This window comes from Perissodus microlepis, chromosome 20, assembly GCF_051167445.1.
Source record: "Perissodus microlepis isolate ML-2025 ecotype Zambia chromosome 20, ASM5116744v1, whole genome shotgun sequence".
NCBI classification, from domain to species: domain Eukaryota; kingdom Metazoa; phylum Chordata; class Actinopteri; order Cichliformes; family Cichlidae; genus Perissodus; species Perissodus microlepis.
In genome coordinates this window covers 33,765,121-33,791,061 of record NC_140480.1, presented here as the reverse complement: position 1 = coordinate 33,791,061, position 25,941 = coordinate 33,765,121, and the positions used below count along the sequence as shown (strand labels likewise).

At 39.5% G+C, this 25,941-nt stretch overlaps 1 protein-coding gene and 4 non-coding genes across 6 annotated transcripts in view; all 5 read right to left on the bottom strand.

The window, feature by feature from the left end:
• itpr3 (inositol 1,4,5-trisphosphate receptor, type 3) overlaps window positions 1–25,941 on the bottom strand; it is a 69,813-nt gene that overhangs the window by 22,725 nt on the left and 21,147 nt on the right. Inside the window, exons 4-30 of one of the 2 annotated variants that reach the window (XM_084916330.1) lie at window positions 24,958–25,079; window positions 24,592–24,678; window positions 21,289–21,447; window positions 21,023–21,121; window positions 19,969–20,052; window positions 19,297–19,443; window positions 19,101–19,196; window positions 18,784–18,828; window positions 18,281–18,423; window positions 17,441–17,540; window positions 16,831–16,991; window positions 16,604–16,745; window positions 16,254–16,418; window positions 15,811–15,983; window positions 15,331–15,450; window positions 14,956–15,037; window positions 13,955–14,070; window positions 13,576–13,827; window positions 8,720–8,864; window positions 8,484–8,628; window positions 7,400–7,614; window positions 7,006–7,126; window positions 5,258–5,284; window positions 4,176–4,230; window positions 3,924–4,089; window positions 3,262–3,429; window positions 961–1,035 (exon numbers count right to left, since the gene is read on the bottom strand). In XM_084916330.1, the coding sequence (XP_084772456.1) occupies window positions 961–1,035; window positions 3,262–3,429; window positions 3,924–4,089; window positions 4,176–4,230; window positions 5,258–5,284; window positions 7,006–7,126; window positions 7,400–7,614; window positions 8,484–8,628; window positions 8,720–8,864; window positions 13,576–13,827; window positions 13,955–14,070; window positions 14,956–15,037; window positions 15,331–15,450; window positions 15,811–15,983; window positions 16,254–16,418; window positions 16,604–16,745; window positions 16,831–16,991; window positions 17,441–17,540; window positions 18,281–18,423; window positions 18,784–18,828; window positions 19,101–19,196; window positions 19,297–19,443; window positions 19,969–20,052; window positions 21,023–21,121; window positions 21,289–21,447; window positions 24,592–24,678; window positions 24,958–25,079 (3,410 nt within the window). The remainder of the gene's footprint in view (window positions 1–960; window positions 1,036–3,261; window positions 3,430–3,923; window positions 4,090–4,175; window positions 4,231–5,257; window positions 5,285–7,005; window positions 7,127–7,399; window positions 7,615–8,483; window positions 8,629–8,719; window positions 8,865–13,575; window positions 13,828–13,954; window positions 14,071–14,955; window positions 15,038–15,330; window positions 15,451–15,810; window positions 15,984–16,253; window positions 16,419–16,603; window positions 16,746–16,830; window positions 16,992–17,440; window positions 17,541–18,280; window positions 18,424–18,783; window positions 18,829–19,100; window positions 19,197–19,296; window positions 19,444–19,968; window positions 20,053–21,022; window positions 21,122–21,288; window positions 21,448–24,591; window positions 24,679–24,957; window positions 25,080–25,941) is intronic. The other variant, XM_084916331.1, reaches the window with a different exon arrangement.
• On the bottom strand, window positions 9,265–9,337 carry trnak-uuu (transfer RNA lysine (anticodon UUU)). Its single transcript has one exon. It is a non-coding gene; the product is annotated as a tRNA-Lys (tRNA).
• On the bottom strand, window positions 9,863–9,935 carry trnak-uuu (transfer RNA lysine (anticodon UUU)). The gene has a single exon. It is a non-coding gene; the product is annotated as a tRNA-Lys (tRNA).
• trnak-uuu (transfer RNA lysine (anticodon UUU)) lies at window positions 10,779–10,851 on the bottom strand. The gene has a single exon. It is a non-coding gene; the product is annotated as a tRNA-Lys (tRNA).
• trnak-uuu (transfer RNA lysine (anticodon UUU)) lies at window positions 11,545–11,617 on the bottom strand. The gene has a single exon. It is a non-coding gene; the product is annotated as a tRNA-Lys (tRNA).

Below are 25,941 nucleotides of genomic sequence, written 5' to 3'. Positions count from 1 at the left end.
ATCTTATTTGTGAATAAAACGCATGTTTATTCATTCATTGTTTCCCGAGCGTTTAATTTAAAGACATACTTGGATAATACTGCCAGTTTTCCCCAAGACTCAGTTATGGGCCCATTACTATTTCTTTAAATATACTGTGTTTTCAAAAATGTGTGTGTTTTATTTTCAGGTGGCGCAGGTGCGTAGATCATGTTTAAGCTATATTAAAATCTATGACCTTGTGAATTTTTAAAAACTTTGCCAACATGAGAAATTATCAATCTGACTTGTAGAAACTAAGCACAAAAAAGCCAACTGATGTTATTTCAGTTTACTTTAGTTTAGTTTATTTAATTAATAAAATATTAAGTGAATCGTCAGATTAGCATTTTGTGATTTTGTAGCGCATGACATAAAACAGATAATGAATCACATAAATATTGATTATTAATGACGTTCCAATGTGGAAAGAGTGTGATTCATTGACAAAGGTCGTGATTAGAAATTGTACCAAACCTAATCTCTTTCAAAACACTGAAGAAATACAAGATAATTTGAAGTCATAGTGGCAACAACCGAACATTTGGAAGCTAAAATTTACCAGAGCAGAAGGAAGGTTTTGATTGGTTGAATTTGGAATATAATTTTATACCAAATAAGGACTTAAATCTATCCTTTAATTTTCATCTTCGTTTCCATTTGTGACATTCTGCAGGTGTTGTTCACCAGAGAAACTAGTAGGAGAGAATAATGATGGAATTATTCTGAGCAGAGAAAAACCACCATTGCTGGAGAGATAAGAGAAAAGATCACCACGTGCAGGACGTTTTCAACAGAGAGACACATCACAGCTGTGCCCTTGTTGATTAGTTAATAGATGATTTTTTGGAAGAACGTTCCAGAAAACCCAACAGACAGAGACAAATCAAAAAGAAAAACTGATCACGTGTTGAAGAAACATTAACGAACGGGCGCTCTCACCTCTTTGACTTTCTGGTAGTTCTCGTTACCCTCCTTCAGTTTCTCCTTCTTGGGTGTTGCCTCTTGTGATGCCCCCTGCAGGATGCAGAGGGTCAGACAGCATATGCAGTTCTCTCCGGGTATGGCACCACACTCATTGTGTCCTCACTGAGGACTTTACACTACATTTCTGATCCTAGTCAATATTCAGATTCACTTGTTAACCTCAATATTTACCAGCTCACTAGCAAACTAGCTTGGTTAGTGTTAGGTTTTGTTTTAGCCACATGCTAAAAAGGCAAACTTCAAGAAACTAGAAGATATTATATTCCAAATAAAGTCTCATATTGCAGCCGTTTCCCTTATAATCGTTTTGATTTGGGTGCTCCAAATAGCCACAAATCGCATTAAAAGAAAGGCGTGGATGTTAACCTAACCCCAATCCTAATCCTAATCCTAGATGGGTTACCAAGGGTTAAGGAGCAAATATATCACTAAACAGACATGGGTAGCAGGGTAGAATAATTGTGTGGGCAGATGTAATGTCTGCAAACACACCAGCACATCTAGTTTCTCTAGAAAGTAGCGTACTGGAGGCTTGCACCAGTATCGGATGCCAAAAACAAACAGTTTGCGTACTGCAAACTGGTTATTGTTTATTCCAATATTTCTTAAAACGTTGCCATCTCTTCTGTAAGGTTACTGGTTTTTAAACTATTTTTAAACTCCTAGAACTTTTGAACAGCACCCAAATTGGCAGGTTTAGAAGTTCCCTCGCTGGTGGAACCACATTTTTCTCTATGAGAAGTTGTGAAACATACGGAGTGAAGTCAGAAAGAGGTCATTTTGGTGTGGATGAAGCTCTTTCTTTACATTAAAATTTTTATTACAAGAACAACTTCTCATGTTAATGCGATTGGTTGTTTTCATTATCAAGCTAACATTTTAACAAAGCACGACTAGCTGGTTGGGTTTTTTTTAACATGCAGTGTGAGTGTATAAGATGTATGACAACAAGAAACTAGTTCTAGAAAAACATTTGAGAAATAATGTTTCTGCATTTCAAAGTATAAACAACAAGAAAGAAAGAATGAAAGAAGGAGAGATGCCATGCAGTGCCATGCCACATATAAACCCACTACCTTATATCCACATGATACACCAGGAAGCCCAACACCAACAGGAAGTGAGTTTAAAAACCAAGATGCAAAAGTTCAAAAGATATTTTTATTTGTTTTTGTTTAGTACTTTAGTGTTATTAGTAGTATTTAGATTTTTAATAATATGTTGTTTTAAATAGTGACTGAATGGGGTAGTTGGTTAGTTAGTCAGTGGTTAATAAATTGGTTAGTTGTTATATTGACAAAAGCTTATGATGTCAATCAGCCACCTAGACACAAAGATCCTGTTGGTTCTGAAAAAAATTGAAATCTTAAAAGCAGTTTAGAGAGCATACAAAACAAAGTAACACTGACTTCAGCTAGCCTTTAAAAACCCTTTAAAACAGCCTCTGAAACCCAGACTTATTCTGGGATTCTCCTCTCAGCCAGCTCAGTATATATGTACTGTTATTATTTAGATATGGGAAGGTTTGAGCCAGTATTATAGACTTTAAAGACAAAGGACACAATAACAAGATAATATTTTTGAAGAAAAATGGCCTTAGCTCCTCGGCATGAATACTTAGACAAAAACCGACCTCTTGGTGTTTTAAAACTAACTCTGTTAAAATAAAACCTCGTAATTTCATATTTCATGAATTTGATTATAATTGGTTTATTGGTCATATAGTCAATTAAAAATTATGACCACTGAATTAAAAAATACTGGCAGCACTATCCTACATCACCTTGTTCTCAGCTTATCACATTCATAAGATTTTCAGAAGACTTGACCTCTGACCCTGATATTCGAACTCATCTGAGATTTTTCAGTTTGAAAGTCCTACGTCGCTTTGCTCTTGAGGATGCTGGTTAACAATAAATGACTGCTTGGTCATCAAGTCTGCAGCTGTCCGTGTTTGTGTCCACAGCATACTACAATCAAAGACTAATACTCTCACCAGCTGAGCTATGCAGGCTTTGTATTACACGTCTACATAAGACCTAACTTACGTACATTTAAAACCTTTGATTTGAAAGTTTCTTCATAATTTCTCATCATGGGCTCCTGCATTCTCAAAGCTTTAGCTTTCACACACTCAGTAGTATCACAATACATTTTAAAAATGTTTTATTTAAACAGGGGGAAAAAATCCACAGAGATTAGAAAATCTCTTTTGCAAGGATGCCCTTATCTTATTCTTATCTCATTAGTCCTTACCTCTGTTTTTTCCTTCTTGTCTTTCTTGTCCTTCTTCCCTTCTCCTCCTCCTGAGCTTTTCTTCTCCACCCACAGTTCAGATTTCTCCACCAATGTCCTGAGGCGATCCAGATCTGCTTTAATCAGCTTGTAGTTCTCCACATCCTGAGCGGAGATCAGCAACTGGACCTGCAGTCACAACTTGGAGGATTAACATGAATATTCTGCTTAAACTTTTTTTTACAAGAGGACACAAAAGACCAGCAGATATATTTTTATATTTTTCATGTTCCCACAGAAGACTGTAGCAGAAAGCCTGGGTTAGCAAAGAAAGCACCGTTATGTTTGAGGTTTTATTAAACTAGCTAACGCAAAGAAAGCCTGGATATACTGAACTTACTTCGCACTACACCCCTCAGGGCCACAGATCTCCAGGAAGATTTGAAAAATTCAGTGAATACAAAAAAATAGACCATTTGAAGGTAATTATGAGGAGTTTAATGAAGAATTGCTGGTCTTAGCTAGTGTTGTGTACACTGATTCTCATGACTGTACTTCTTCTGCTTTTTATTACATTCCCTTCTGAATGACAGTAAAGCATTTTAAGGGGTCAGCGTTTTAGTTAAGAGATACTGGATTTTGTTTTGTGCTTATTTATGTAGATTTTGCATGTCTGTGTGCACCTGTTTGAAGGTATGTAACATTTCCTGTCGCTGGCTGAAGTGTCTGAAAAGCAGCTGCAGGGCTGCAGACACCAGAGGAGCGTAGTCATGCATTGTGAGGTGGATCAACACCCGCAGGAACATGCGACCACCTTCATCGTCCACCTCCAGGATACTGTTCCCTTTTCTGCACACAAACACACAAAGTACTTAAGATGTGTGTATGTTGTATTAATAAAACCTGTGCATGAATGCATGTCCAGCGATACATACCCAACTCCAAACATGGCCTCTGCCTGCTCTCCAATGAACTGCAGGTTGATGGTGGCTGAGTAGGGACAAAAAGGCAGATGTTAATAAACAACAGAACTGAAATTAATTATTCATGGTTTCACACCAAGTTGCTCATACGGTTCACTCTAAATGTTACCCATTACTGTGCAAAAGTCTTGAGCCAACCCTCATTTCTTGATGCTCTGCTAGGAAGATGGACAGCATGTGCAAGCATAGATAGAAATAAAAACAGTATGGATCATTCTAATAAGCTTGACAGTCAATATTTAATATGACTAGATTTATTCTTCAACACAACCTGAACTCCCTCTTATTTAACTCTCTTAAGTAAGCTATCGTCAAATTCCTTTAATTATTCTTTAGCAATAATTTCCAGTTTTCTTGGACAGTCCAAACCTCCTCTTCGGATTGGTTAGCTTGTTCTGTTCTCTTTCAAGATGATCCCACACTGCTTCACATTGTGGAAATCTTTCAATCTAAGTTCTGTTCATCTGGACGCTGAATGAACAATGGGCTGTGAGGTCAGTTCCTTGATCATTAATATGCAAATTGTCATGACCATTGATCAAAGACCACTGATCGATGGTCATGAGTACCAGAGAGTTGGGGAATGGCTGCAATCACAGCATTGTACGATGGTGAAAGATGTCCCCTTTAGCCCCCTCCTCGATTCAGAGATGCTTTCCCATTTACGTGAAAAGTGTTCTTTCAGTGGTGCTAGTTTCAGTCATTGTTCAAATGTACTGTTTATAAGGTTGGAAACCTGCAGTCAGCTGAGACTAAAGGAAATCACTTGGATGAGTAACGAAACGTTTCACCCACTGAAAGCGCTACGTCCAGATGAACATAAACCTTTTGGGATTTACTTACCTGGATGATTGAGCATGCATCAAGACATTCCAATCTAAGTCGTGCACCAACTATTAAGAAATAGGGTTAAAGACTTTTGCGCAGTAATTTGTGTTATAATAATAAAATGACATGTAAACTGGTGAAGAAATGTGGCATGTGCTCTCTGTAGGTTCTTCTTTGCCTCTAATATGAGCTTATCTATGCACTACCTGCCATGTCCATGTTAACCGGCACATCTGAAGCATAGGGAGACAAGTAACACAAGCACCTTAAGAAAAACTGCAGGGTGGATATTCAGGTAGAGAACACGCAAAGGTTTTTCTAAAATCCGTGTAAATTTATCCCATCTCATTAAAGTTTTGTTAAATATTCAATTATTAGAGTTATCATATTTTAATGGGACCTGTCATACCTCTTTCCATATACATATTTTTATTTCTGGATCCTAGTAGAACAACCTCACAGTTTATGTCATTACCTGGACCCAGCATTTTGAGTTTCTTGTGTTCTAGTAATATTTTGGATTATGTTTTATGTTCAGGTTCATTTATAGTCTTAGTTATTCCATTGTGAGTTTCTTTTATTCTGTGTTTAGATTCTTGATTATTAGATTCCCTCTTGTGTCTTTGCCCTCTGTGTCTCTCGCGGTGTGTCTGTGTGTATATATGTTGTGAGCCCTCACGTCTTGTTTCCCTCCTTGTGTTCCACTCTGTGTTTCTCCAGCCCCTCATATCTCCTCTCTGTCCCCCCCGCTCGTCTGCCTTTCCTCCACTCCTCTGTCAAACACGTCTCAGTCTTGTGTTTCTCCATTTACTGTTTCACTGTGAAGGTCTCGTGTTTCCATGTTCAGTGTGTCCTGTTTTGCTTACCCTGTGGCGTCATGTTAATTCGTGTCAGCTGCGTTCCCTGAGTGTTCTCACTTTCCTCGTTATCTTTCTGTGTATCTATATCAGCGTCTCCCTCATACCAAGCTGTGTGTTCTGATCCTAATTTAGTTTTCTATTGACTTGTTTCAGCAAAAAAGCTGGATTTTGTGTTAAAGTCCTGTCTAAGAGTCTGCGTCTGGGTCCAATCCTGCCTGCCACACACAGTTCATGACAGTTTAAAACTAATAAGAATCTATATTTATCTTATAGTTGGCCTTGGTGCAGCCCTGGCTGTACTACTATTAAGCAAACAAAAATTTTGAGGAAGGAAAAAAGGAAAAAAGGAAAAAGCTGTGCAGCTTATGACTCACAGTGAACAGTAGTGCAAGTAATGACCTCATTACTTGAAGAGTTGTTCATGAAAAAATCCACCATTATAACAGTATATGGATTTCAGAAAATAAGGAAAAACATAACAGGTCCCAGATTATTTGAATTGTGTTTTTAGGTATTTAGATATATATTGGAAACGAATTCTTCCCTCAGGGAAGTGCTACAGGTGCACCAGCACAAAGACTGACAAACTCAAGAATAATTTATTCCCAAAAACCATAACCACGCTGAACTCACACATGCACTGAAAGCACAGTTCCACCCCCCAATCCAAGCACTTCCCTCCATAAACAGAACACACATCATCACTGTGCAATACCTAATTTACGTGCAATAAACTACACTGTAAATATATGACACTATTTTTATTCCTGACTTGCATATTTGTACATTGTATATTTTTGAATACTGTTCAAATGTATATAGTGCTGCAGAACTGTGCACTTTACCCCCTTTCTTGTCTTTTGCCACATGTATGCAATAGGAGATGTGATGATGAGATACATGTGTACAGTGACAATAAAAGGCTTTCTATTCTAGTTTAATCAAAATACAGCATTTCTAAAATTAAACTACCAACTACCACACACATGCACATGCATGCATAGAGAAGCAGAAGACAACTTTTTATATATAGTTTATGTATGTTAGAGTTCAAATGAATTGAATGAGTTTATTTCCACCAGCTGTGTTTCTACCTGCATGCTCCATATTAGTGGTAGCGTCAGCGTCAGCCATGGGATAAACGTCCACAAACTCCTTCTTAAATACAGACAGGAGGAAGGAGAGGCGGTAGTCCAGACGGACATTCAGGATGAACTGATGAAAAGGAAAGTGGAATTCAGTTACAATAACATAATTTTACATATAGGGTTTGAATGTCATTCTTATAACTTTGCTTACAAACTAAAGGCATTTTGTGAGCAGGCCCTTTTGCTAAACACTGGTTGGGCAGTGTTTTATTTCTTGCAAGGTTGTCTAATCGATATCTAATAAATTTCATTTTAAATATTGTACTGCATTGGATGGGTGTACCTAAAAACAAAAAAGTGGCCACTGAGTGTAAAATGTGTTAAAATTATTGTATATTACCTGTAATATCTCCAGTATCTTCAGCTTAGTATCCATCACTGTCAAGTCCATGTTGTCGAGACTATCTTTGCTGCCTCTTTGTCCTTCAAGCACAAGCGCTGGCCCCATTCCTGCCCCTCTGGAAACTGCACCTCCGAATATGGACTGTTTCCTGTTGAGGACCATGGTCGACATCATCTGACCCATCCCATGTATGGAGCGCTTCACGTTCTTGCCTTAACAGAGAGAAGAAAAAAAGCATGTCAGTGTAATTAACCCGACAATATTCGAAATAAAGTCAATAACAGTTATACATGCGCACAAAAAGACCTCTTGGAACGAGTCCAAGAATGTTGTTGCTGGACGGTCCAGCAATATAACCAGACATAGACAAGTAGAAAACAGCACAAAATGAAAATGAAAGGTGAAAATAACTGAAAAGAATCAATAAACAATAAAGACAAATGAAAAAATGCTTGAAACACAGAATGAGCTAAACTTGATAAAACAAATCAGCCATGTTTGGTTAAAAAAACTGGAAATACAGATCAAATGACCAGAATATACAAATGCAGATGAGAGAGAGAGAGAGCAAAAAAGATTTACTGCAATTCCCATAAATTCATAAACAAAAAGACCTTTTCTTCATAACGGAAGGAACAATTGAGCTTTAGTGAGCTTTAACATTATAATAGATGAATAAGTTATCAAGGTATCAAAGATAAATGTTTGTTTTTGTTTGTTTCATTTGACTTTTAATGGACTTTCATTGGACTAAATAGAACAAGCGCATTCAGAGATCGGTGCGAACTTGACCTTGAACTGATTTTCACAACAATTACAGTTTGGGCTCTTGTTAGTATCTACTATCACACAAAATATGAAGATGATATCTTAAAATTGTGGAATCTAAACTGCTCACAAACAGGCATACAAACACACAGGACCCATTACATTCTCCTAGTTCTTTTAAATAGAACTAATAAAAATAAGTAAGTAATTGAAGATAAAAATTAAAGTTAAACTTGGCAGCAAACCTGATGTTGTTAAACAAGTTGTTGTTAAACAATTGAATGTCTTAGCTTGTTATGGTATTTTAAGTCACCTGATGCATCATCATTGAATACGAGACCAGCGTGTCCTGGATTGAGTCTGCAGTCAATGATGCCCAGCAGGGTCCTTGTGAGTCTGAGCAACTCAAAAAAACTGTAGAAGCCAAAGTAGATCAAATGTCTGGCCAAACTCACCACCTGAAGGAAGAAGGGAAATGGAAGAAGTAATAACAGACAGTAGTAGTGGAACTTTTTAGTGAAGTTGTAAGACTAGGGAGTAGAACCAGACCTCATATGTGAGCTTGTTTTTCTCCTCGTCATGGAATGGCATGTCATCATTAAGGACGTTGTTAAGATACTCTTCCATGAAGGCCATAGTACTGGAGAACCGGTTCTTCTTGTTGTCCCTGCTGTCGTCCATGTTAGAGTCATAACTAATGATGAAAAAAGAGAAACACCACAATCTTTGTAATAATGTTTTGTGGGAAAAGATCTGTTGACAATACTCAACTTTAAATAAGTGGTTCATGATCCTGTCTAAAATATATGTCGCCAAGAAAGAGGCACATATGTGGTATCCCTCTTTGTGTTGCACCTGCGGATTCCCACTCACTTATTGTCAGCACGTTCCACAATCTTTTTGACAATTTGTGCCACGTAGAAAAGCAGCTATTACTACTGGGCACATTACCTATATTGGGATGAAGATGACTGTCAAGACTTTTGGAACACTGTCGAAACACCTTTCAGATAATAAATAAGGGGATGAACTTTTCTGAAAGCAAGAAGTTTGTGACATTCGCACGTCAATCTTACAGGTGCAAACAGACACAGCGCCTGAACAGGGACTTGAACCCTGGACCCTAAGATTAAAAGTCTGATGCTCTACCGACTGAGCTATCCAGGCTCTGACAAAAATCTCAATGGTGACGCTAAAGCCTGAGCACAAGGGCTTCAAAAAGGTCAGTTTAAAATGGCGTCACAACTACTCTACTCAACACCTTTCAAAAGTGAAGTAGCATAGTCATTATCAACCTTTCTGAAAACACAGGGTCACAACCCTGGGGACACCGTCTCTCACTTACTGTCAGCACGGATCATTTCCACAGTCTTTTTGACCATTTGTGCCACGTAGTAAACCAGCTGTGACTACTGGACACATTACCTGTACTGGGATAAAGATGACTGTCAAGACTTTTTCACCTTTTCTGAAAGCAAGAAATTTGTGACATTAGCATGTCAATACGCTGCAATGTGAAGGAGCCTACTCTTGTGTGGTGTGTCACCGCAGCAATGGAATGAAAGCTGGCTTTTGGATAAACTACAGTTTGTCAGGTAGGAACTCTGGAACTGATGACCAAGACCATGGTTTAGGCAAAGTCTCCACTAAATGTTAAGAAGTGTGCTTACCTTGGGGAGCAAACAGACACAACGCCTGAACAGGGGCTTGAACCCTGGACCCTCAGATTAAAAGTCTGATGCTCTACCGACTGAGCTATCCAGGCTCTGCCAAATTTCTCAATGGTGACGCTAAAGTCTGAGCACAAGGGCTTCAAAAAGGTCAGTTTAAAATGGCGTCACAACTACTCTACTCAACACCTTTCAAAAGTGAAGTAGCATAGTCATTATCAACCTTTCTGAAAACACAGGGTCACAACCCTGGGGACACTGTCTCTCACTTACTGTCAGCACGGATCATTTCCACAATCTATTTGACCATTTGTACCACGTAGTAAACCAGCTGTGACTACTGGACACATTACCTATACTGGGATAAAGATGACTGTCAAGACTTTTGGAGTTCTTCAATGAACCCACGAGACCATTTAGAAGACACTTATAAAGAGTGTCCCCTCCTAGGTGTATTTCATTGAAATGGTGGTAAAGACTGACTTGTGTCTTCAACCTAGCTCACTGGCCACGCTGTGCTCTCCAAGTTACAAAACGAAGATGCACGATGAAATGTCTGAAGCTCTACCAACTGAGTTATCCTGGCCATGGCCAGAAATGTCTAGGCCAAGTCTACAGGCCAAACACCATATTTATGTGTGCACTACATGCCAGTGTTGGAACACTGTCGAAACGCCATTCAGATAATAAATAAGAGGATCGTTTTCACCTCTTCTGAAAGCAAGAAATTTGTGACATTAGCATGTCAATACGCTGCAATGTGAAGGAGCCTACTCTTGTGTGGTGTGTCACCGCAGCAATGGAATGAAAGCTGGCTTTTGGATACACTACAGTTTGTCAGGAAGGAACTCTGGAACTGATGACCAAGACCATGGTTTACGCAAAGTCTCCACCAAATGTTAAGAAGTGTGCTTACCTTGAGGTGCAAACAGACACAACGCCTGAACAGGGACTTGAACCCTGGACCCTCAGATTAAAAGTCTGATGCTCTACCGACTGAGCTATCCAGGCTCTGACAAGTTTTTCAACGGTGATGCTAAAGCCTGAGCACAAGGGCTTCAAAAAGGTCAGTTTAAAATGGCGTCACAACTACTCTACTCAGCACCTTTCAAAAGTGAAGTAGCATAGTCATTATCAACCTTTCTGAAAACACAGGGTCACAACCCTGGGGACACTGTCTCTCACTTACTGTCAGCACGGATCATTTCCACAATCTTTTTGACCATTTGTGCCACGTAGTAAAGCTGACTTGTGTCTTCAACCTAGCTCACTGGCCACGCTGTGCTCTCCAAGTTACAAAACGAAGATGCACGATGAAATGTCTGAAGCTCTACCAACTGAGTTATCCTGGCCATGGCCAGAAATGTGTAGGCCAAGTCTATAGGCCAAACACCATATTTATGTGTGCACTACATGCCAGTGTTGGAACACTGTCGAAACGCCATTCAGATAATAAATAAGAGGATCGTTTTCACCTTTTCTGAAAGCAAGAAATTTGTGACATTAGCATGTCAATACGCTGCAATGTGAAGGAGCCTACTCTTGTGTGGTGTGTCACCTCAGCAATGGAATGAAAGCTGGCTTTTGGATACACTACAGTTTGTCAGGAAGGAACTCTGGAACTGATGACCAAGACCATGGTTTACGCAAAGTCTCCACCAAATGTTAAGAAGTGTGCTTACCTTGAGGTGCAAACAGACACAACGCCTGAACAGGGGCTTGAACCCTGGACCCTCAGATTAAAAGTCTGATGCTCTACCGACTGAGCTATCCAGGCTCTGACAATTTTTTCAACGGTGACGCTAAAGCCTGAGCACAAGGGCTTCAAAAAGGTCAGTTTAAAATGGCGTCACAACTACTCTACTCAACACCTTTCAAAAGTGAAGTAGCATAGTCATTATCAACCTTTCTGAAAACAAAGGGTCACAACCCTGGGGACACTGTCTCTCACTTACTGTCAGCACGGATCATTTCCACAATCTATTTGACCATTTGTGCCACGTAGTAAACCAGCTGTGACTACTGGACACATTACCTGTACTGGTATAAAGATGACTGTCAAGACTTTTGGAGTTCTTCAATGAACCCACGAGACCATTTAGAAGACGCTTATAAAGAGTGTCCCCTCCTAGGTGTATTTCATTGAAATGGTGGTAAAGACTGACTTGTGTCTTCAACCTAGCTCACTGGCCACGCTGTGCTCTCCAAGTTACAAAACGAAGATGCACGATGAAATGTCTGAAGCTCTACCAACTGAGTTATCCTGGCCATGGCCAGAAATGTCTAGGCCAAGTCTACAGGCCAAACACCATATTTATGTGTAAACTACATGCCAGTGTTGGAACACTGTCGAAACGCCATTCAGATAATAAATAAGAGGATCGTTTTCACCCTTTCTGAAAGCAAGAAATTTGTGACATTAGCATGTTAATACGCTGCAATGTGAAGGAGCCTACTCTTGTGTGGTGTGTCACCTCAGCAATGGAATGAAAGCTGGCTTTTGGATACACTACAGTTTGTCAGGTAGGAACTTCATACCCTGGTGGACGGGGCTCCAAAGTAGGAGATGAAGCATCGCCAAATACGTATCCAAACCAACCTCCTTCCAAGCCAAAGATCAGAAAATATGGTGAAACATATGTTTCCTTTGGCTTCACCTGCACAAGTGCCAAGGTAGGTCTCTGCAACAGAATCAGTTTTCCTTATGCAGGGAGTACACTCTGGGCTCTCCAAATCATGGAGAAACAGTATCCCACATTTTTAATTTTTAAAACACTTCTTGTAATGACTAACTACTCCTGACATTTTGGAGATGTTAGCTATTCATACAGTAAAGTTACAGTGGAATACAAATAGTATCAGCCTGACCCTATGTAAATTGTTCCCCTGGTTCAAATCACAGACAAACAGTATCCCACAGTTGTTAATGCTTTTAAACCCATTTTGCACAGAGAGGCATTTTTGAAAAATGTATTGATAGCAATGTTGAATATTATTAAACAGGAAAAACAACTACACATAAAATAATTACACCGTGACGCCTCTGCCTTTCTAAATGGAGAGACAGTAACTACGTGTGTGTATGTAAGCGTGAGTGTAAAAACTGAAGATAGTCAGATTAACAGTATTTTGTCTCTACCTGCCATTGTAAAAATTCATCTCATGTAAACAATAACGTGGTGCACAGCGTGACGTGAATAAAGGCACATACCTTTGACGTTGCGTGACGAACTCTGTATTCCTCGTCCACACGTAAACGCAAAAACTGAGTTTTAAAAAATCTCTGTTTTCGGTGATTTGAAATGCCGTTTACGTGTGAATGAAAGCCCCAAAAGCATAGAAACAGCTGTGTTTTTAAAAACACCCGTGTAGGTGTGGACGTAGCGTAAAAGAGTTAGTAGTGTATTTTATTACTACCAGTAATTTATTGCAGTTTACTTTTATTCGTTTAATTGTTTAGTAAATGTTTGAGGTGTGAATAAACCGCAATGGAGTTTAAAAACAAAATATGGGTGTGTGTGGTGGGAGGACGTGTTTGTGCGGGGGGGTGGGGGGGTTGTGCTGCTTTATGTTTAAACCACATGTTATAAAAACTATAATTTCCTTAACAGGGTTTTGTATTTTTGTTCCCTTCCTCTTTCTGAGTCAGAGTGAATCAAAGCACAAAGCTACCACAAGACAGCTCTATCACAACTTCTCCAGAAACATATTACTGCTTTACTAAAATCGTCTTACTCTTTGATGGTGATGGAGGTTGGAATCTCAGTCCAGAGCCGGGCGAATTTGACAGGAGTCACCAGTTCCTGAGGGTCTCGGTCTACGTGAGCATGGAGCATGAGGCGGCAGAAGGATGCCCGGAGGTCAAAGGGAAGAGTCTCATCCATCATGCACAGGAAGATCAGCTCCACATCCAGCTGTTTGGAGATCTCATCTATTGCAAGATACTGACGGTCCAAACACATACGGGCAAACAGCTTCAGCTGATACCTAAGGAAGTCCACAGAGGCAGCTCTATCAGCTTTGCTTCTTTTTATCGTATTCTTGGATCACTTTACAAAAGTTTGTTGGATTTTTATGAGATTTGAAGTGAACGGCTGTTTTTGTTTGGCTGTACCTATAGTAAGTGAGGACGTTCTCATCATGAGCATTTCCTTGTCTTGCCTCCTGAGCCAGCTGTCTGATGCTTTTCTCCTGTTTCTCATTAGCTTTGTCTGTCCACATCAGCCACACCTGCAGGAAGAGTAGAACAGACATTTTCGTAATACCATCCATCTAAAAAGTAAGAACATGACTGCAGCAAAGACCAAAATAATTTGGTCATCATTAATTGTTTAGTCTTCTTCAAATGTAATGAACCTTTCACAGAGACATGAAAGTGAGTGATTTGATTAGATATGAGATGTTTGCCCATTACACCATTTTCTAGAAATACTACTACCTAGTCACATGTGGTTTTGCTATCAGACAGTAAGTATATTGTATTTAGTCCACAATGTGGAAAAAATAAATTAATTTTGTAATTGTTGTAACTTTTGGTGTGAACTTTTTTAACCAATCAGTATTCTAGATATACACAACAGCGTACTGAAGTTTTGAAAATCAAAGTTTTCTGTGTCTTGGGAAACAGGATTTTGAATTGGTTCAATGTATTGTGGTAATGACCACAAAAGATGGACAAAGTTTCCATTTGTGATACATAAAGCCATTCCAGAAGTGCCCTGCATTATTTCTCACAACCAGTAGGCAGTGACTATGGTTCTAGTTGCAAAAACACGTCCCACTATACATAAGTCTAAAGAAAAAATGTTCACTTGGTCTATGACCTAAGTAATTAGTGTTATTCTCTTCTTTTGGATTTTATATTTGTCACTAGTTTCTGCTCTTACTGAATTACTTTGAAAATTGACTTTGAAAATTACGGTCCCCTTTAATTTAATAAAACATGATAAAGCAGCTTTACCACATAATGAGTGTGCAATGTCCTATATAAACACCAAAATGGTTGCAGTGAAAACACTCAGCTTGTGACTTCACTAACAAATGGGTGGCGTAAACAAGACTACATCCGTCTTTTATATCTATGGTAACGATTTACAAATATACAGACAAACATACCTCATCCTCATCTCCAAAGTCATCCATTGCCATGTAGTCTCCTTGAACACCACCAGAGGGCGCCTCCTTTGGAACACGACGCCTGGAACACGTAGTAAAGTGGATCACAGTAAACAATTAGACTAAAAGGTCTCTCTCTCTCTCTCTCTCTCTCTCTAGATATAGATATATGTGTGTATATGTAGACATGTAGATAGATAGATATGTAAAGACCAATTACACACACTCCTTAATTTTTACTCTTTGTTTGTTGGTGGGGTGGGGGTGCAAACTGAAAAAGCTCATTCTCCAAAACTAAACTAAGTTTTACTGCAGTGCCCACAGGGTAAGGTAAAGTGAGATGGGTAAAGTGATCTTTATTCCCTCCCGCCTCACTCTGTCTTAATGAGGATGTCCTGGTTTTTGGGGTCCAGGACACATTTACAGATGAGCTCCTGTGTGACGGGGATGGCCACGTTGTTGGACACACACAGGTCTGACAGGTAGTCCAAAAACCTGCAAAGTCCAGGAAACACCAAGTCAAGTAGTAAAACAGAATATAACAGAATAGCACTTTATTACCACTTTCAAAAGTAAAAGCTATAACTTTGGACTATATCACTGCTTGGATTTGCCCAAAAAATGCAAACATCCATATCAAAGGCAGACTGCAGGAATTTGAGGGTTTTGACTTCTGCAGGAGATAAGCAAGAGAAAATTTTGCCACCGTCCTTATTAGAAAGTCAGGAACCACTGCTGCCTTGGTGTTAGCAATTTTAATCGCTTCAGTTTGTGTCTTTGGATTGAAGATTCAAAATCCTGGAGTCTTATCTGCACTTGGCATGTACTCGGGATTGTTACTGTCTCCGTGCGTACCTGGGTTCTCGGTTCTTGCGGACCAGACTGACAAAAGTCTCCACCTCGGTCTTGGTGATGTGTTTCTCCAGCAGTTTGCGGTTATTGTGCAGCAGGGCAGTGATGGTGTCCTCAGCCAGGATGTCGTACCCAATCTGACTCTGCATCACACCGAACTGCTTCGCTATATACTCCTGGAGAGGGGTGAATTTTGAGTCTCTGTGATCACTGTTATCTTCAGCTGTTCTACCATTAAGAGCTTTATCAGGCATCAAAGTTGTGTCATTTTTAGCATTTAGTAGCTGATTTGTCATTCTGCTTTCACAAAATGATTGAAAATAAGAGCTTTTGGCTTAACGAAGAAAACACCGGGACAGCTCCAAACTCTTAAAAGTCTTAACTTTATAAAGCTTATAAAGATTTGAAACAATAAAAACTAGTATGAATGTCATCGTCCCCCTCACCTGGTTCTTGCGGTAGTCATCCTGAGAGTGCCGGAGGACTCTGTAGCTGAGTCTGAGCATGTACTGGTAGGGAGCATTCTTCTGGTCGGCCAGCTCCTCCAGGCACAGCAGAGGACCTTCCCCTCCTGGCCGGTCCTTAAAGGGGGCCTTCAGGATGCCGAAGATCTGATCAAAACACACAACCACACACTTTCAGAGAGCTGGAAGTCCTTTAGGACATGGTGTTTGTATTATCTGATGTTGCACTCAGAAGGAGTCAGAGGACACTGGTTCAAGAGTTGGCACAGGTTCCAAACCAGCCCTTGTACAATTTTACTGGAAAAGGTGTGTGAGTATTTTTAGGATCAGACCTGTTTGAGGATGTTCTGTTCTCTCATGAGCTTTTGTCTCTCTCGGTTAGGTTTGGTCATGACTACATCCAGGACAGGCTGCCCGCTGTTAATGACGTCAGCCACAAAGAAAACCACATCTTCCAGCAGCTTGATGGCATACCTGACCAACAGAAACACCAGAAAGCATTAACTCCTCCTGAGTGCCAACAAAGAAAGTAAACTTTCTTTTCAACGTGGCTCATTACTTGCGGTCGTTCTGACTGATGAAGCCCTGGCTGAACTGGTCCACCACAGTGCTCAGCATGGCGCTAGCATCATTGGCAAAGTCCAGATCTCTAATTTCCATCACAGGAACGGAAACAATAGCGAACGCTTCTTTGTCCTCTTTTGTGGGACATGTCCCCAACTGCAAAAGAACTTAAATTAATATTAAACAGACACTTCAAAGAGTAACTTCATCTTATTTCTATTTTTGGTAAAAAAAAAATTTCATGTTTTTGTGCATTTTTTAATTGATGGTTTGGATGAATGGTTAATTATTCTTGACTGTTGGTTTTGAGGCAATGGCTATTAGTTTAATAATGATTAAAAATAATTGATCATGTAGACTATTAACCAGGAAACAAGAGAAAATGTCTGTTCCAACTGGTTGAACAAACTTCTTTTGTTTTGTTTGGCCACCATCTTAAAAGTCCCAAATATTCCTTTGTCAGATTTCAGAACACCAAACAATCAAGTATTTGCAGTTACTACATCACACAAATGTTTTTGTAATCGTAGTTCCTTAAATTAAATGGAAGACTAAATCAGCTAAGCACCTTTTAGCAGCAAACCTGATCAAAACTAAGACCTCACCATGAGCCTGATAGGTCGCTCCTCATCGATATCGATGGGGACGTTGGTGCTCTGGATCCAGGTGTTCGTGCAAAGATGCCTCAGTCGCACGTATGAGTTTCTGAAAGATACACAGCCCCCCGTTTTAATCCCTTCAACTTTATTCTGAAGTCTGTGGGCTCCTCGTTAAAGAAAACGAATGTCTGTCATACAAAAGCAGCTTAAGAATCATTGTCAACCATTGTCTTATATATTATTTATTCAATATATGTAGATCAGTTTCACAAACGTTTTTATAATTCATTTTTAATAGTTTCCCTGTAAAAACAAATAATCTGAAATGAGAGTTCCCCATAAAAATATAACAGTTATTGGATATTTTTAGGGGAAAGTTAATGAGAATACAACAAGATATAAAGAAACAGCAGCATATAACAGCAATATAACGACAAAAACACTTTATCAGATGATTTAAAAGATTTGTTTTGTTTTTTAAACGTTGAAAAGACGAGGACATAAAGCTGCAAGCTTCTCTTAAATCTTGTTTTTTAATTTTCCCTTTTTTCTGTGAGGTACAGTGAAATAATTCTCTTTTTCAGACAAACAGTCATTGTGTATTTAGTTGAAGTGCAAAACAGATTCATTAAAATGACATTCAGTCAATTACGATTTCAAACTATTTCAAAATGTTATGACCTACATAATTAAAATGGTTTCCCAAAGCCAGACACACAACCAGTACACTCTTCAGTTTCTTACCATCTGAAGCAAAAGTGGACCTCGCTCCCATAATGTCCCTGTCCTCTAAAGTCTTTTACTGTGAAACATCTGCAGGAAGTTAAAGGACTCGTGTGTTCCTACCGTGGTACGAAGGAGTCGGTTTTCTGCAGCGTAGTCGGGTCGAGCTCGAACAGCGAGGCGATGTCGCTCCCATGAGGCACCGCGACCAGCTTGTACTTGATCCTCTCTCCGTGGGACCGCTTGTTGCTACGGCTACCGTCCATCTACAGAAAGGTCAGAGGTCATGTATAGGATGTAAAGGGGTTAGATTACTGATCAGCGTGGACTTCATACAGAAGAGGCTGTTTCTGGCTGCATCGATCTTTGTTGAACTTGAAAAACGCATCAAAATGAGGCAAAAGTGTTGAGGCACTTCCTGGAAACAATGTTTCATTTTTCCTGAAAATTTTGAAATGAAAATGTCTTTGCCTTAAATACCTGAACGTGAATGTCATCAGAGAAAAGTCAGACACAAAGTGTCCCGTCTCCTGCAGAGTGTAATTGTAGCCCTTTCAAAATAAAACCTGGACACCTGCTCTGACTTACCGATGCCTTATATCTTATGTGTCATGGAAGAGACTCACCGAGGAAGACAGCTCCACATTGTCTCCTTTATAACCCGGGTTCTCCTACAACAACAACAACGACGACAACAACAACGACACAAATGAGAGGTCTTCAACAATGAATTTATTGGATAGCAGCTCTTTCCTTTCCTTCCAACAATTCATTACTTATATATTATTTATAGATAAATAATTATCAGTTAGCATCTACATCTATGAAACTGCATCTGTTGTAGCAAAACCACTGCCATAGCGTGGTGTTTGGTATTTGCTTTAACAGTCAAACTTCATTCATGGACTGCTTCTTTAGTCCACCAGCATGATCTAATAGTTACCTCAGCAGCCAGGTAGTTTCCAGTGGCCAGGTGTTTGAAACGGTAGAGACTGTTCCAATGTCCCGCCCCTCCGCGGCATGGATCATGATGGACAACCTGTCAAACCAATCAGCACATAGAGAAAAAGTTTAACACAAGTGCAAGTTTAGAGGAAATTCTAGAGAATTTGTGTACTTGTGTGTGTTTGTTTGTGTACCTCAACCTCCCACAGGGCGTTGGAGCTGGTCGCTGATGTTGCTGACTGCCTCAGCGTGGTTCGGAGGAAAACGTGGAGTTTGCTCTTGTATTCATCGCAGGTCAGAAACTTTTCCTGCTCGGCGTGAAACAAACGCACCACGTCGCCCTGACAGAGACAGGAAGATCTTAAAGGAGGACTGAAGGACAATTTGGGTTTGTCTGCAAATCTCCTGAGCCTCTCCGGCCATTTATCGTTTATCTCTGAAACAATGTTGGTGACAAACAGCGCTCCTGCTGGCTCTTTGACTTACTGACAATAACTGTGACTCTTGGGGTGAATTTCAGCATAAAACATGCAGTCACAGAACTTTACTATGCAAAGAGTTTAAAAAGATCCCAGGAGACGGCCTGGAGCTGCAAATATTCCAACAAATAAATAAAAAGTAACGATGAAACTAAAAGTAGGAAAAGGTGAAGGTTAAGACCTCCACAAAGGAACGGTAAAAAACAGGGAATAAGACTTTAAATTACTGAAGTTATTGTTCAGATGTTGTTTTAATGTCTAATTTGAATATATGCATGTGAAAATTTTAAATCTATCTGTGGCACTAAACACGACTTCCTTTTAAAACACTAACTAATGTCTGTATTTCTAGTGCACTTATACTGTGTGCAGTGCTGCTTCACTCACTCCTTTGAGGACTTCCTCTCTGTGATCGTTGAACATCATGAACAGGTTGATCTTCCAGCTGGTGTTGCAGTTCACAGAGTTCACCTGCAGAGGGCGCAAACATGCTCTCGTCAGGGAGCGCAGTAGAGGCAGTGTGCATTTGTATAATCACGTATAAACACGTTGATCAAATCAAAACATTTGTGTTTCTTTATGTTTATTTTAACGTTTTGTGCTTTGAATCTCTTTCTAGGCTAATACTTGTGTTATTTCTTGCCTCATATAATCACATTTATTCTCATTTCAGATTTGTTTTCACATTATTAAAATATCTATTTTGTCATGTTGCATTATATTTATTTAGCTATATGAAATTCTACCTATTTGTGCTACATTACAGGTTTATTGTGATTATTTTTACAAACTGTAACTATGGAATTTCCAGATTTTAGGATAAAACAGATCTTATCATTTTGTCTCTTTGTAGTCATTTGTGAGTCACTTTACTGTGAAATTCATTAGACTAACAGAAACCCACGGGCCACTTGAGGTACTAAACAGTCAGCAGTTTCCCCACGCGAAAAATATTTCTATATATCCAAAGAACACGCTGCTTTTCTTTCTTTTTATTGGTTTTAAACTGTTTGTTTTAAGAAATCATTAACTTTAATGTGTTAATAATTTTCCAGAAGCCTCAGTCTTATCATTTAAATAAATAACTGCAGACTCTGCTCACAGTAACAATTATATCACAGCAACCAGCAGCGACGCCATGTTTAATGAGCAATAATTAAAGATAACTGAGCTTTGAGGTCTCAGTTAGGATAGAAAAGTGCTTTACAAGAATCAGTCCATTTACTATTTGTGTGTGGTGTGTAAAATGAGTAAAGTGCAAGTCATGTATTTTCCTGTCATCATGGGAAATGACACATAGTGAATATCCGGAATGTGAGAGAATAACCTGCATGTCATCTCTAAAACAAGGGGGTGCCAATGTCGGATCCCTGTGGAAATTTCAGGTAAATGACAAATGCTGAATATTTCTCTCAGTTTTCTGATCGTCACTTTCTCTCACCTCTTTGCATCCCGGATGGTCGGTCAGTTCGTAGTTTGAAGCGTGCAGCGGCTGACCAGCGTTCACCGGGTTCAGGATCACTTTATCTCCCACCACCACCTGCAGCAGAGAGCAGACTGAATAATCTGCAACTATGGATCTATTGTATATATTTTGATGCTCTGATGGTGGCACTAAAAACGAAAGGTCAGGCTGTTGCCGTGAGCGCAGATTTTCCTGTAATGTGCAACAGTGTTTCACAGATGTGTGGCGTAATGTGCATGTACATTGTCTCCGTTGGCACGCAGCTTCCAAAACGGCTGGATGAAGTGCCAGGAGCCTTCGTTTCCCGTCCCGTCCAGAGTGACTCGCATGGCGTTCTTCTCCAGCAGAGCCGGCAGCCGTTTGTTCACCGTCAGGTATTTATTACTCTTCATGTGGAGCAGCTGCAGACACATGTACATCATTGCACCGTATGTCACATAGACAGCATTTAAAATATGTCACTAGGGCATTATATAACCAAATGCCAATTAATGCGCCACTAAAATAGTCCCCAATATAGTGAGCAGTTGTTTTAGGGAAGAACAGAGCTTATGTTGTTTTTTTGTTTTTGTTCTTATTTTGCTCTCGATTACACCTGAAAGGTTTTTAAAAGGTTTCTGGGGTGTTTGTGACTCAGCAACTGTTCTGGAACCAAGATCTTTACTTTGTCTTTTTTTTTTAACATACTGTGAAAAAGTGAACACAAATCAAAAAAACCTCACAGTTTTTTTGCTGCTCTGGTATTTAAAAGAGACACTACTGTATATTTGATTACATTTGAAGGGAAACACTGACTTTTTCACTTCTTCATTAGGATTAGATCAGTGTAACTAAAATTACTTTTATGTTTAATAAAGAGTTTTGTAAATTTTTTGTTTTTGTTTTGTTTGTTTGTAGTTCACTAACACCGAGTTAGTCATCAACCTAGAAACTCACTGCACTCGTGGTGTCACAGACTGCAGATTTGAAGACAAATAAACAACAGAAATGATTGGAGTGAATTTTTGCTTCTGTGTGTTGTTTAGTTAATAAACTTAATAGACACACTTTTCATTTTTCATTTCATGGCTGATTGTGTTTAAACCTGTGAAAAAGTATCTTCACTAATCTTTTGCTCTTCAGGTTAGTGACACAGTCATATGTTCTACACCTTAAAAACAAACACACACACACACACACACACACACACACACACACACACACACACACACACACACACACACACACACACACACACACACTCACACACACACACACACACACATTTCCCACAGAACAATCTGAATAAGATTCAGTCAGACGATACCACACCCAATGTGTGTGTGTGTGTGTAAATGATCATACAAACACCAGCAGGGTCGATTACAGCTATAAAAAGGGGAGCGGAGGCGTGTGAATCACCTGGTTATCATGGCAACTGATGTCACCCTGCTAGCAAAGAGTAGCCGTCACAGTGCAGACACTGGTTGGCTTCAGAGCAGGAAGTCCTGATAGACAATGCAACTCTGCAGGCGTGTTCTTATATGCAGACGTGTTCAGACGTGTAGCCTGTGAGTGCCGTCTAACATCACCACAGTGAGATTTAAAAACACATCTGCACTGACCTGGAACTTTGATTCTTTTGAACTTTTAAATGTGCAGTAAGTTGGATTTTGGCCTCTGCTGGGTGGTGGGAAAAAAATTGTTATAGATAACGTGTTAAGATTTCTTTAAACTGCAGCTGCTGCACACAAAGGACATTAACATTACATTACAGACACACCATCTGCTACATTGTTTGTTATGTGCTTATTTTTATTGTAATTCTTTCCCTACAATTATTACAAAATATGCGTGAAAATGAATTTCAAGCATGGATACTGGCAAATGTCTTTTATTTTATTAGTATCAATAATCAGACCAACTGATAGACAAAGTAGTAAAGAGTTTTTAGCAATGTGTTAAATAAAATTAAAATTTATGACTGGGCCATCAGAGATGTTCTGGGAGGGAAGTCGATGAAGAGAAAGTGAGCAAACTGTTGGCTAACTTAGAAGCTACCACTGAAAGTTTTTGCTATAATAATCTTATGATGGTGTTCAGTCATTGGCTAAAATCTCACTTTTCCATTTTTCCAGTGTCAGTTAAATGTCACTTCTCTCTCACCAACCATCTGAAATTGAAGAAAACAGCAGTATGACCTACTAACAGGAGGCTCTTAGGAGTGCTGTGAAAACGAGGTCATGCACGCTTCCTGTTAACAATACTGCGAGTGGGCACGGGCTCTTATGGCAGCATTATTACTTTAAACAAAGAGTTTATGTGGCTGGTTGGTTACCGGTCTTTATGACAAAAAGGGCAAATCTATCTGACATTCTGTGTCATGTGCTCACTCAAAATAAGAAAAATAAACCCAAGTTCAGATATTCTTCTGGATCAAGGGGTTTATATCATGCATGTTGCAAAGGGAATTTTCAGCATTGGTGAATCCATTTTTTTAAAATCATGGTTGGGCCTACCTAATGAAGGGAAACCTAAGACTCGCTCTCTTTGATTGAGCCATTAGGGCTTCTTTCAAGTTACAAGAACTCGTACAATAACTAAAACATTTTCCAGCTTTTGTTATTTCCACTGCACTTCAACCTAAAGTTCCATAAAGCTGAGGCAAGTTGACACATCAAGACTGCTTTTTGAGTCATATCTAAATACAAGAGCATAAAATGAGGGGATTGACGTGCAAAAAAGAAAGCTTGCAGTTGTTTCTACATTTTATGTGCCCATATCAGTCAAGCTGCTGTCAGGTCGTGTCAAACAACGACATCTTTATGGTAGTCCTTGTCATTGAACATTCCTGTCTCAAATTGTAGCTGAATAGTTTATGTAAAAAGTGAAAAAGGAAATGTGTGAACTTCACTGACACAGCATGTGCTCATAGAAGGAAGCTTACTGGGAAAAGTAAATACATCCAGAGGGCGCATGATGTTGACTGACAGTCTGATATGTTACGTCTTTGGGTTGGTTGCAATGAAAAACATTAACAGTGAAAAGAAATCGATGAGTCAGACGCAGGTAAAGGAAACAAGTGCAAACGTTGTTTACCTTCAGTCATGAGCGAATCATGAGGCAACATGATTCTGGGCTCCTTGCATCCTTCCTTGAAAGGCCTGCTACAGTCTTTCCCTGTGCCATTTCCTTCTTTATTGATTACATATTTCTATGTGGCAGTTTTCTGTCTTCTCTCTTGTCTTTTTTAAATAATTTTGGTGTTTGGGCATATGTTTCTGGCCTTTTTTTGCCACCTTTGTTTTGTGGTTTTGCATTTCTCTGTGGAGGGTTTCCTCCTGGAGTCATTTAGTCAAAATACATATAAATAAACTGGATGACTCCATTAATCAATGAAAATGAGAACAAGCAGTGTATTGGAGAATATCTGCTTATTCATGAAAGACTGTGACCAATCAATCATACTAAATGTTCATTATTGTCTGTGTTTGGTCTATAATCACATAAATAGTCTACAAATCTCTCATTCAAATCTTCATTTGAATGAGAAATAATTCATTTACCTGTATGACAGTTCCATATTTGACCACGTCTCCATGGACTTTCTTGTTTTCTGTCTCGTTCTGCTTCTGCTCCAGATTTGATGCATGCTGCAACAGACACAGTTCAATCCAATTAAACACAGCTCAATCTAATTAAACGTCTGCCAATGAGCCCTCTCTCAGGCTGATGTATAATTTGACAAATAACAAACCACCAACAGCAAGTCTGTAGTCATATTTCTCTGTTGATGTGCAATGGTGCCCAAGAATATCTAAGATGTGTTTTGCTTCGCACAAAAACTAAGGGATTTAGTAATGATGTCCTCGTAGGTTAGCAAGCCTAGCTTCATCCATGCGCTCATGCTTCTGCTGAAATGTGTGTGTTACCTGTAGTTTTTGTAGCAGAACCACATCACCAATCTTGTCCTTCTCATGTTTGGCTTGTTTTGCTTTCCAGAACTGCTTCTGAGCCGAGTACCGACTCATAGGACAAACCTTAAACAGGCAGTCTGCAAGATGAAGAAGAACAAGAAGAAGGCACTGTCTTTGTTATTACGTCACAAGACCGCCTGCAGAATGGGATGGAATTACACATAACAAAAAAACTTAATGTCATATTTAAGCAGGACTATCTGATGGATTGGTGAATCAATACTGAAAATAATGTAAACTAATCCTTATGCTGGGTGCTGCCTGTTTATGGGCTTAAAATGGCCACAGAAAGCTAAAACAACATGTGGTATTTCCCAATGATTAATTTTAGGACCTAAAATGTTTTTTTAGGAAGATTGACTTTGAGTCTTTAATATATACAAGATATGCTCAGAATGAAAGGGTTTGGGGTCAACTCAAACTCAGCCCCCTGCACAGGCACTGCCTGCCCACCAGGGGAGAGCTTCACTTCTTACTGTCTATATGTCACTACTATTTACCAGTTTCACCATGATGCTGGTCTCAATCTGTGTTATGCTGATGAAATTTTTTTTTTAAACATTTAGTTATTATTTTTTAGGTCATATTTAAGCAGAGTAATAAGTGACTTCCTTTGAAGTAAAATGGTAAATGGCCTGTATTTGTATAGCGCCATTCACACACTGGTGATGGCAGCTACAGCCACCCTGGGGCGCACTGACAGAGGTGAGGCTGCCGGACACTGGCGCCACCGGGCCCTCTGACCACCACCAGTAGGCAACGGGTGAAGTGTCTTGCCCAAGGACACAGCAACCGAGACTGGGCTCGAACCAGCAACCTTCCGATTACAAGGCGAACTCCCATCTCTTGAGCCACAGTCGCCCCAGTATATTATAAAACTCTGAAGATCATCATTATTAAATCCCAAAGGATTTAATAACATACCGAGATAAAATCTGA